The sequence below is a fragment of the Dermacentor silvarum genome, chromosome 1 (genome assembly GCF_013339745.2).
Source record: "Dermacentor silvarum isolate Dsil-2018 chromosome 1, BIME_Dsil_1.4, whole genome shotgun sequence".
Classification (NCBI taxonomy): Eukaryota; Metazoa; Arthropoda; class Arachnida; order Ixodida; family Ixodidae; genus Dermacentor; species Dermacentor silvarum.
In genome coordinates, this window is record NC_051154.1 from 202,359,945 (window position 1) to 202,372,088 (window position 12,144).

At 39.2% G+C, this 12,144-nt stretch overlaps 1 protein-coding gene across 22 annotated transcripts in view; it reads left to right on the forward strand.

The window, feature by feature from the left end:
- LOC119436648 (calcium/calmodulin-dependent protein kinase type II delta chain) overlaps positions 1 to 12,144 on the forward strand; it is a 241,175-nt gene that overhangs the window by 179,437 nt on the left and 49,594 nt on the right. For all 22 annotated transcript variants that reach the window (XM_037703587.2, XM_037703590.2, XM_037703592.2 and 19 more), the window contains one exon: positions 9,345 to 9,434. In XM_037703587.2, the coding sequence (XP_037559515.1) occupies positions 9,345 to 9,434 (90 nt within the window). The remainder of the gene's footprint in view (positions 1 to 9,344; positions 9,435 to 12,144) is intronic.

The window sequence follows — 12,144 nt, forward strand, 5'->3', positions numbered from 1 at the left end:
AGCCATTGAAAGTAGACAAAGGTTGCAGTGAAGCTCAATAAGCACACACACTATAGCATTCCCCAATTGCACCTTCTTGGTGCTGCTGAAGGCTTGCCAAAGTACCCACTGTTCCGGTGGGATCATGCTGAAGAGTATCACGTGAGCATGGAAGCAGCTGCACTGGAAATCATGTAATGTATATCTGAGGGTGTAGAACATCCCAAGGGGGTCAAGCACCCTCCCCACCCTCCTACTTTTGGAGCCAGGAAGCATTGGTGATGGCAGCATTGCAATAACATGGAGTGCCGCTCCAGCTATGGTTGCAGTAGCCTGGGAATATCCTATAGGCATAGTGCATTAAGAACCTTAGTTCAGCATTTATAAGGAAACTGGCAATGAAATCAAATAGCTACTCTATACACATATAGGTACTTTAGAATGCTGCCTTTCTTGCAACATATTTTGATTCATTTTTATCCCATTTCATGCTAATAATATTAGCTAGCAGACATAAATGAGACTTCTGTGGCTGTTTAAATAATGCTGCATCTTATTCTTGAAGGAATTCAGGTGGACTTAAAGTTGGACTGTGAATGCAGGCAGGAAAAAGCAGTCTGTTATTTTTACCTCACTTTAGTATTTAGAGAACTATGGTAAGTGATGATACTGTTTCCAAATTACGTTTGTGTTGCTGACCTTTAACTTAATACAAACAGTCTTATGGTGAAGTTGGGATGTGTGTAGTTTGGCACTTATTCTGTCTACGATGTACATACACTAACGCAAAAGAGTTTACAAAAATTTATTTGTCTCGAAACTGCACAATGGGTTATAACTGTACAATGATTTATAGAGGATGCTGAAGTGGAAGGGCTTCAGATTAATTTTGACCACCTGCTAAATTGAAGTACATGAGTGTTTTTGCATTTTGCTCCCAATGACATGCGGCTGTTGCAGCTGAGATTGAAACCACGACCTAGTGCTCAGGAGCAGAATGCCATCGTCACTGAGCCACTGTGGCAGGTGATGCAAAAGATTAAAACAGGGGACTATCGGCCAGAACCGTTACTGATGGTTCTGGCCGATAGTTCCAAGTACAAGAGACGAGATAGGTTATAGCAATACATTATTTGGGTGCCACAGTTTCCTTTCTTTGTCTATTCAGTGATGAGCAATACACTGAGCTTAAGTATACATATACAAACTCGTGTGTTTTCTGCAGGCCCCTTGACTAATAAATTTTTGCTGTCTTATGCCATTCAGGCGCTGTATGTACAGTCATGAAAGGAAAATTGAAATCCACCCGTATGTAGCACGACGCTACAAAGGGCCTGGACAAGGACGAATTTTTCTTCAACTACGAAGCTTTGTTTCAGAGAAACCCGTGTGGGTTTCCTTTGTAGCTTCATGCTACATATTTTTCCTTTCATGAACCTTCCTCCACGTTGTAGAATTCTGCAGAACTGATTTGCTATATGTGCATACACTTGTGCACGTGAGTATAGTGCCTCAAAAACAAAAGTACTGGTGGAAATATTTAAAACATGTTGCATATATCTTGAAACTTCTAATTGGACTTGTGGTGCCAGTTTGAAAAACTTGTCTAAAGCCTGTTAGTAAAATGAGTTGAAGGCTGACGGCTCGGTGTTTGCTCTCAACGGCAGTATGTCATTATGTAGTGGATTATTCTTTTCATTGTTTTTCACAATGTTTTATATCGGGCATATTTTTCATGTGGCTTGATAGGGTTTTTTAAGTATGCTTGACATGAATAATATATGTTCTTATACTATCTGAAATTCCTGTAGAGAGTTCTCAGCCCTGATTCTGTGAATTTGACGAAATTCGCTGAGGAATTGAAAATTCTGGATTCATTCTACAGCTGTACGCTTTTCGTAATTATGAAAATGCAAGAAATGTGGGGAACCTAAATTTTTAATGGACAGGATTAATTGGTTACTGAAGGATACAAATTAAGCCTTGTGTTTTATGGAAGCTTCAGGCTGTTTGAGATGGTTTGAGATAACAAATTTTGTAGTAGACACTGATGAAAATGCTCTCATTTATTGTCATGGAAAAGCATTTATACTTTTTAATAATGTGAAATGAGAATATCTTACTTGGCTTAACCCTTTTCATGCCAACTTTTTTTCTGGAAGACCACCAAATTTCCCCAATTTTTCAATGACTCATTCATTGGGAAAAGCTTTCATTATTGCTATGTCAGCAGTTAACTTGTTATTCTTTGTTGTTTTTTAATGTCAGTTATTTTTTCATGCTTTTGAGTTGCAGATAGGCAAGGCCTATATGAAGCGTGATATTTCTTGGAACAGAAGTCAAGCATGCTTTTGTTATCCTCTATGCAACATGTTATTACTGCAACAGCGTGAAAAGTAAATCGCAGAAGCATAGGCAGCAAAGCATTTTTGTCAAGCCGCGTCCACACGAGAAAGGTCGCTAGAGGCTCTAAATCTTCCTCACAATCATTAGTACTAAGTTGAAGCTCTGAACATAATTTGCTAGAGCTTTACAGATATAATTGTTTATTTGAGGGGAAGAAACGTCCAAAAATACCACAATTCTGGCATTGAAAAAAGGTGGCTGTCGTCGCTGCAGCTGCCTCGTCGTGCCGCCGTTCTTAAAACCCAGGAGAGCCAGACTTCCCCTTTGTTTCTGTCAACTGTACCCTCAAAAAGTCAGTTTTCTGGGAAGCTGGTGCCATTTAATGGTGCAGCATTCACACCAAAATGATGAAACGACTGCCACTCATCTGTGGCACTCGGTAGACAAAAGGAAATACCTGGATGAGTGAGACTTGCCACTTGCATATTTTGGAGGAAACATTTGGATAAGTGACACATCCTTGGCATGGAAAGAGTTAATCAAGTTGTTCTTTCTGGCCTTCACTAGTTCAGTAACATCTGGCCTTTCGTAGTGAGAATCATTACAGGTGAGTCTAATACACAGAGTTCCAGCTGTTTAACCGTGTTACAGATAGTGCTTATGTTCTTAGGCATAATGACTCTTAAACCAGTGGTCAGATATAGCAACAAGCAGGTTAGTAACAGTTGTAGGATTATTTTGTATTTTGGCTTTAGCTGCTGGCTGCCTAGTTCTGGCAAATGCTTTCTAAAAAAAGCATATTGCAGTTGTAGCGCATTTAATAGCCACACTTAGACGTGTGGCACTAATCTGGCTTGCTGTTTATACCCGTTTCTGAAACATTTGTTCAGAGATAATTTTTTTTTGTTTCACTGAAGGAAGGAAATCTGTTGCTGGTGTTTTTGGATATAAAATTTAACATGTTGGCTGCAGAAGAGGCACCGAAAATAAGAAAACGGCCACCAACAAAGTACTCTTTTGTTGTACGTCTTCTTTGAGGTACTTGTTTTGCATCCAACATGTCCAGTTTTGAAAATGACCAACTAACCCAACACCTTGTGTTTTTGGTATTTGTCTGTAGTTGTTGTTAATACATATAAAATGTGTGATTGGAGTATAGAACCCGCCGTGGTTGCTCAGTGGCTATGGTGTTGGGCTGCTGAGCACGAGGTCGCGGGATCGAATCCCGGCCACGGCGGCCGCATTTCGATGAGGGCGAAATGCGAAAACACCCGTGTACTTAGATTTAGGTGCACGTTAAAGAACCCCAGGTGGTCCAAATTTCCGGTGTCCCCCACTACGGCGTGCCTCATAATCAGATCGTGGTTTGGGCACGTAAAACCCCATAATTTTTGCTTGGAGTATTTTGATGGGGAGCCTGCATATATTTGCATGATTTCAGTAATATTGCCTGCGGATGTTCACACTTTTTTTTTCACTGATATTTTTTTTTATATGGCACAGGACAGAGTGTGTGGTTGGTATTGTTTCTTGAGCACATGGTTCTCTATTTGTGTTTTACACACTCGCACTTTCTGTTTATTTGATGCCTTACTGTGATGCGCATGCTTCTAGTGCAAGTGTTGAGGAATCATTGGTGTGCACTGCACACTGATGCCAATATTATAATGATACAGGGCCATGATCTGGTCTGCAGATCATGTCTATGTGCTTCTTCCCTTTCCTGTAATTAGACCAGCTGTGCCTGATAATAAATAACAAGTAAATGAATAGGTTTTATTATGGAATAAATGTGTAACCACTTACGCAATGAGCCAGTAGGTCAGTACCCTTGGCCCCACACTTTCCGCATTTCCAACTGTGTGCGTTGCTTTTTGGTGACGAGAGCTGGTGTGGTGGTGCTGATGGTGTTTGTCTGCATTGAAGTGAGGTGCTGTGATGGTAATGGTGGTGATGATGATGATCGTTTGCACTGTATGCAACCCCATATGAGAATGCATTTGGAACAGGGCAGTGTTTGTGGTAGTGGCACCTATAGAAGACATTGCGGCTCGTGCTGTGAATAACATTTTCACCATAGAAAGCTTAATCCCTTGGCTGTGCACATGAATCCCTTGGCGGCTTTGTTTGCCATATATTAGTGCAAATTCCCTGGCCTTCAGTATAGTCATCCATTTAAGTGCACATGAATTGTTGAAGTGTCTGGAACTATTTTTTTTTTTTTATATGGTGGGAGAGCTTTGGCAGCGTGGTGTGCAGGTAGTATTTTCTTGTGAATGTCTGCAAATAACACTGATAGGAAATGTTGTTGGGAGGTAACACAGCTCTGTGCTGAGCAGACTCATTAAGCTTAATCTGTTTAACACTCTTGTAATATCAAGACAGCGAACTTAGGTGCAGATTTTTTTTTTTTTCAGATGTGCTTTAGCACTTGTAAAATATTAAAGCATGTTCTATCTAGTGAAGGTATGATCCTGCACGATCTTTAAGTTGCAATAAAATGGACATGTAATGTGTAATGTAATGCACCAAGTTTTTGCAAATGTAGACACACATGTTGATTTTTTTCTTTTTAAGAGGAAGCTTAGCTTGGGGGCTGCTATCTGAGTACATGGGAAAGGAAAAGGAAGAATCGTTTTTCTCAGCAACCACTACACCAAATTTAATGAGGTTTGTTGCATTTAAAAGAAAAAGTTAAAATCTAGTGTCTGTTGGAAGTGGATTTATTGTTTAAGCCATCAATGTTTTTATAAAAATTGATGAATATCGCAAATGTTCAGAAAACGAAACTATCATGTTTACAACTCTGTAACTCGGCAATGAAAAGCGATATCGCAATTCTGTCAAATGCATCTAATAGTACATCTAAAGCGGACAAATTTGATGTATATACATGATTCTGAATTACAGCAATAATATGTCAGTAGGATTTTAGGAAAACCTTCGTAAACATTGTAAAAATTCACGTAGATATAAATTAATACATCAAATTTCTCTGCTTTGGATGTTCTGACCGATGCAATTTACAAAACTGCAATATCTATTTTTACTGCAGAGTTACAGATTCGTAAACTTTGTGCTTCTTTTTCAGACTTACCAATTTTTGGCACTTTTTGTAAAAAATCAATCCCATAAATCAAAATTTCGCTTCCAATAGTTACTAGAATTTAACTTTGTCTTTCAAATACACCAAATTTCTTTAAAATCGGCCCAGGAGCTATCTCGGATAGCATTTCAGCATTTTACATGTATTTGAATAGGTGGCGTTGGAGTTGGGGCCAAGCTAAAGCTTCCTCTTAACAGTGGCCAAGTCTATACTGAGGCCATTCTACCAATGTGCTTTGACTGGTAGTTCGTTTGAAACTAAGGCTGCAAAGGTACTTTGAAAATAAAAGTTGATGACATTCATGGAACTTTACACAAGCATTCTCATATGCTGCATGCATATGAGAACACTAAATTATTGTTGGGTGCTAAAATATACTTCTGAAGATGTATGCACAATGTGTGTGCCTGTTTGCAAGTACTTTTAGCACCCAGCTCTAATGTAAAAAGCTTGATTTGTAGTATCACGCGCACGAAGCACATAGAAACTTTGCATGTCAACGGGTAGTTGAGGCCTAGACAGAATTTAACAACTGTTAGAGTTGAGGGGCCAATGCTGTTAAACTTGGCATGAGACAAAACAGACCGTAAAATTATATGTTATGTTTGAATGTGAACAAACTGTTTGTTCATTGACAAGTTACTAATATGTACGCTCAAAATTTGCACATTTGAAGGTTCTTTCAAAATCAAGTTTAAAAATTTTAACAAAACTTGTCACCTGTAACATGAATTATGTATTTTGAATATAAACTGCCTGCATGGGGTACATCATACTATTCTGTTCCTTGAAATGCATCTTCTACCAGGATCTCTATTATTTAGTTTATTTATACTGGTCTGGTTTCTCATCATGTGGCAAACTGATAGCTTTTTAATGTTTTTAAGGCTGTCAGAACATTTCCAAGAAAAGTTATAGAAGAGAGTACTTAAATAGCTGCACATTATTGTTGCCATGGGTTTTATATGTGGAACTATATTAAAAAGCAACTGAACTATCTGCAGATACCACAGACAAGCTTAAGTGTCTGTTAAACAGTGTAGAAATTTTAGGCTGACGCAAAAGAACCAGAGCGAGAGCCAGCTACACCTCGTTCCAGCTTCTTCTTTTCTCTTGCATTACCTGCCTGCGTGCATTTCTTCTTCTTTTTCTACATACTCTTGCACCCATTAGTGTCCAACTTGGCGGTACAGCAGGCTGCTACTTTCCATGTTGACCAGGGAAGACTTCTATGACTCGTCTGAGTGTCCAAATACCTCTAGAGATGTTAGGCTCTTCGATGATAACATCTCTTGTAGACTGCTATGAGGGCACGATGGGTAGTGGTTAAGTGCATGCAGCTCAAGGAGGTACTTTCTTCTATCGAATCCACAGGTGCTCAACAATCTTCTGGCAGTACCGCAGCTTCTTGCTGAAGTCAGGTTGAGTAGCCTGAGTGCTGCGAGATTATTTACTGCTGCCTGGATCTGGTGGGTCTGGATTAAGGAAAAGATGGAGATAGCGAAGACCTGAGGGCTTCGTGACATTTTCTTTAAGCAGTAGGCGTTCAGTGCCTTCAGAAAATTATTCGCGTTGAACATAATGGAGTCAAAACAGTTGATGACTTCAATCCGTGAATAGAAACACCCAGGCAGTGACACGTAGAAGCTTTTGCAGGTTGAACTTCGTGAAGTCGGATGAGCATGCAACTGAATTTGCTTGATGCTTGAAGGATGACATGTCACACTCTGGCTCGTCATTGATATGAGGGCACGCAGATGGTTCTATAGGCCATGCTGATCTTGGCTGAGCTAACACTAACCATTTGGGCACGCTTCACTAGCTGCGACTTTCATGGTGAGGCTTTACAGATATGCCTAGTCAGTACGTTGGACAGGTTGGGTTCCCTTGTGCAGTAGCGGCATTCGATGGCATTCTTCTTTTGGCCGACGGGAATGGTGTCAATGCAGAGAAACCGGACAGCATGTCGGTCGTGCTGCTGCTATATATGGAAGAATCCCTTCTCGGTGTTCATGCTTATAGGGACTCATACGCAGCACTTATTCTGCTTCCAGCTTGTGGTCAGCAATGTGCTCTTTGAGAGCCGCCTTAATCAAGAACTATGTTTCTATCAGACAGACGGTCAAAAACACCTGAAAGCTTGGATTTGCCTACAATAGGGTCTGCGAGCAGCGATCGGGCTTCTTGCAGAATCTTTATATTTTGTGCTCGTCGAGCTTATTGCTTGGTCTTGAGGCGTTCCATCAGAGTAGCTCTTGAGGTTTCGGTAGACAGAAGTCTGGCATCTGTGCTTATCATGAACGATGAATTCAGTCCTTACTGCCCATAACACAATGTGATCGAGTAGAAAATCCCTTGAGGCGTGCTTAGAAGAAAACGTGTCCCCGCGGTTGTTTTTGGCACCACATTGTAGAAACCTTAGGCCAATGTGAAAGAACCAGACTGAGAGCCGAGCTACACCTTGTTCCAACTTCTTTTCTCTCGCAGTGCCTGCCTGCGCACATTTATTCTTCTTTTTCTACAGCAGTAGGCGATACTTTTTGATAGTATAAAAGGAAGTGACGCATCTTCTGCATAATTGTTTGTCAAAATTGAGCTAACATTGAGCTAATTGAGCTAACAATATAGTTTGCGTGAGTAATTTAGAAAGCAGTTTGTGCAAAAGTACAAAATTACAAGAGAAACAAGATATTAAAAATATCTTTCTCTCAGAAGCATGACCGTGTCACATCAGTTAGTAACGCTGATGTCTACTGTCGTAGAAGAGAGAAGGAAACCATGACACGATTTCTTAATGCTGTGGAATTACGCTAATATACAATGGCATAATTTTCATGATGTTATGAAAATTATGAAAATTGCCTTGTGCATCTCCAACTTTTATTGCGATTTCGAACCCCACCTCTTGTTCTCATACAGTTTTCTGTATGGGAGCAGAAACTTTGCATATGATGTTCGGCTCGTAATTTTACTGCACATAAGTTCGCTGTCTAATATAGTGTGCTAGAATAGTAGTATTTGCTTGCATGAATATGTAGCTTGCCTTTAAGAATAATGTTTTGTAGCATTTTTCTCCAAATTGTAGATGCTAAAATGACAACTTGCTTGTGCTAGGCGTGGACTGATGATGGATATTAAACTCATTTGTGGCAACATGGTTATTTTTTGAAGCATGTAAAAATTTACTTCTTTCAAGTTAGCTCGCATTTTATAAGTTCTGAAAACCTGCTATTTAACCTGCTGTTTTCAAGTGCTATAGTGTCTAAATGTGCTAGTGGACACATGTAGAATGTAACAGCATATATGAAGTGGGGGCATAGACCAGCTACCCTCCACATTGCTGTGCTGAGGTGTGACATTTTGAGTACATTCCTTGGATGCCTTTTTTTCCTCCTTTTTTTTGCAAATGTAGCATGGAAGCAACAATTAGGGTGTTTCACTACTTACAGATATTTACTACTACTACTAGTACAGATATTTACTATTAACAGTTATATTATTTATTTTTACATCTATCAAAAGCTGACTGCATCTGTTATTTCACATGACATATTCGTGATAAGCCAATTCGAATTTAGCTTCTTCATCACTTGCATCATTCAGTTAAACCTTTTTCATTAACAGCTGTGTCTATTAAGCTTATCATAAAACATGAACATGTCTGGTGTCTTGTAACTATAACCTTATTAGCTTTATTGTTTAACCTTTTGGAACAACATAGCACTTTTCACCAATTGTGAAACCTGTTGAACATGCGCATGCTGTCGTAAGAGGTGCTTCCAGTCTTTGCTTCCAGCTTGCAAAGGTGCTACCTGAGCACTCTGGAACCAGTGACCAGGAATTACTGCCATAGCATGCCGACACTGTCAAAGTGCTTCTCCGAACTCTTAGTGAACTTGATGTGCTGTTTTAGGTCGAAGCATCATGACCAAAAAGGGTGAAGGCTCCCAGGTGAAGGAATCAACTGACAGCAGCACCACTATCGAGGATGATGATGTGAAAGGTTTGCTCGCTTTGGCTTACTATTTCACTCTTATAGCTGAAAAATGACGACATGGTCTTGTCTAGACTGCCTTGCATAATTCAAAACATAGTCTTTGTTCGTAAACTATGGCACCTCAAGGGCACAGAAATACTTCTGTATTTTATTTGAAGTAGTTCAGTAGTATGCAAATGATACAGGTGCTTCTATGTTCTTGGTGAATTTAGGAGGGCATGTTCGAAAGAAGAGACCTCTGAGAATGAGAATTCGTTCAGCTAGAATAAAAAAAACTTGGACGTCTTCCTGGATCCACGCATGGTTATGAGTAGTAGTTTTCGTGCACTGGGCAGATGTTGCAATAGTTTGTGTTGCACTAATTGCTTTTGTCTGCTCTCTAGCCTTCCACGTATCAGGGGTTTTCTCATTTCTGTTTTTTTTATTAGTCATGAAGTTGCCTCCCACTTATAGGCTGAACATGACCACGAGTTAACTAGGTTTAGGCTGCAATTAAATGTTTTTTAAAGCTGCTTTCAGCTAACTTTACAAAAACAGTAAACACAGTAAGGGAAGGGGAGCTGAAAGGTTTGTCGTGGTAGGCAGTGTGATTTCACTTCTGCTGTGTGCCCTTAACATTTGTCATGTATTGTAAATAGCTCCATTTCGGTTAGTTTAATCTACAGTGTGTAAAGGGCCTCCCTCTTTTTTCTACGATAAATTGTGGGAACAGCTTATTAAATACTTCAGTTTTCACAAAACAAATGTTGTTGTATAATTGCTTTTCAAACAACACGCCTCATTCTTCAGTGGAATAATTCTTTTATCTTTCTCCTATCTGATAATTTTATTGTTGTCATAAAATGAACATTTTAAAACTAGCCCTGGTAAGTGTCCCTTGCAATTCATTATCACTAATATGCTACATACTTAATGAAAGTTGAGGCTGTACTAACAACATGAGGCTGCATTACATTTCTTGCTTTGTTTTGGCCCATTGCAACCATAGTTATTAAAAGGTTCAAGACTGTGCAAGTACAAAATATACGTGCTAATACTACCAGTTAGTGGTTTTGTTTCAGTAGTCTGCACTACAGCTGACATTCTGCTAACCTAATTTGAAGAAGTTTTAGAGGCAGCTAGCCTCAATAGACTGGCCTTTTAGAACTGCTGCTTTCCAGTGATGTGCGATCTCTAACAGTGTCAGGGTGTGAGTGGAGAAGCTGACAGGCAAGTAAGCTTGTGGCTGATAGCAGACATGGAGTCTTTTGCCCATATGGGAAGCATTCATGTGATAAGTAGTGCTACCAGCCTTATGGCCAATGTAGAGTACAGTTCTGGTGTAGTGGGAGCATTACTTTGTGGAATTAGGTTTGGCAAATCTAATTTTATCTGCATTGTGTGTTTTTTTTTTTACTGCTATGTTAACCTTTCTTTTTTCCTGGCTTATGTCATTTTGTAAGTAAAAAAATTAAGTTTACACTTATACTTTGATTTAAGAGAGGAGCACATTTTGTGAAACCATAACAGGCTGTTGAAGTTTAATTGAAATTTCTAGGAATGTGTTGAGTTGACCTTTATAAAATGTTGCATTACAACAACCTGCTTGCTACTCTTAGTGCCTCTGAATGAGCTTCAGTATTTTTAACAAAGCAGAGTTTATGTTAACATAGTATATTAAAGCTGTTTTACTTGCAGAAAAATTATTAGCTGGGGGGGGGGGGGGGGGGTAGAAAATTGTGGAGTTGTGTGTGCTGATTTTGAATTGCTTTTAGCAGCAGCCAGTCATGGTGACATTTTAAAAACTTTACAGTGACAACTGAAGTCATGTGGTGGTAATTACTTTTTGCAGTAAAGCATTCTTATATCACAAGTGGGAGGACCCTGGCTTTTCATTTTTACACTGCAGTATATATTTTTTCTGGATAGTGATTCACAGTGTACAGCTTTTGGTGGGACATTTTAATACTTTTGTGGTATCAGTTATTACTACATCTAATTACTACATGCACTGTTGATCTACTGTATCGTTTCTTGCCAAACGTAAGGTCTTGCAATGATGTTGCGCCAGACTTCAATGCAAGCAGGTTCAGCATGAGCTAGCCGTCCCATGTGACTAATATTACTGACATCACTCTTTAGGTATCATGCACAGACATCCATTGACATTTGAATAATGGTCATCAAATCAGTCGATCTTGCAAATACAATTTTGTTTTGTTACATGAATAATTTTTTTCTATCACTTTCATGGTACTGCACCATACCATATTTGCTGGAGTATAGGACAAGAAGTTCTGGACTATAATGTGGGTTGACCTGCAGTCATTGACTGAAATGACTAAATAATTAAAACCTATAGTAGTATGCTTGTATATTAGCATGAAGTAAAATCAAGAATATTAAGTCAATATTACTGAGCAAACTAGCCCGGCTAATCACAGCCAATATCAGGCTCAATGAAGGGGAATGTGGGAGAGTATACAGAATGTGTGGTAAAAATCTCATTTTTTATTTTCCACTTTTTTCTCCACAAGAGTGCAGCTTGAAAAAATTAAGTTTTTTCTTCTTTCTCCGAAGTGGGTTTTGAACATTGGACATTGAACTTTTGTATTCATGCTTGACTATTATTGCCACAGTTTTGCAAAACCTGTTGCTTGCCATTTTGTTGCAACAGTGCTTTTTACCATTTTGGTGCAGAATCCATATTTGAAGTTCTATCTATCATGAAATTTTT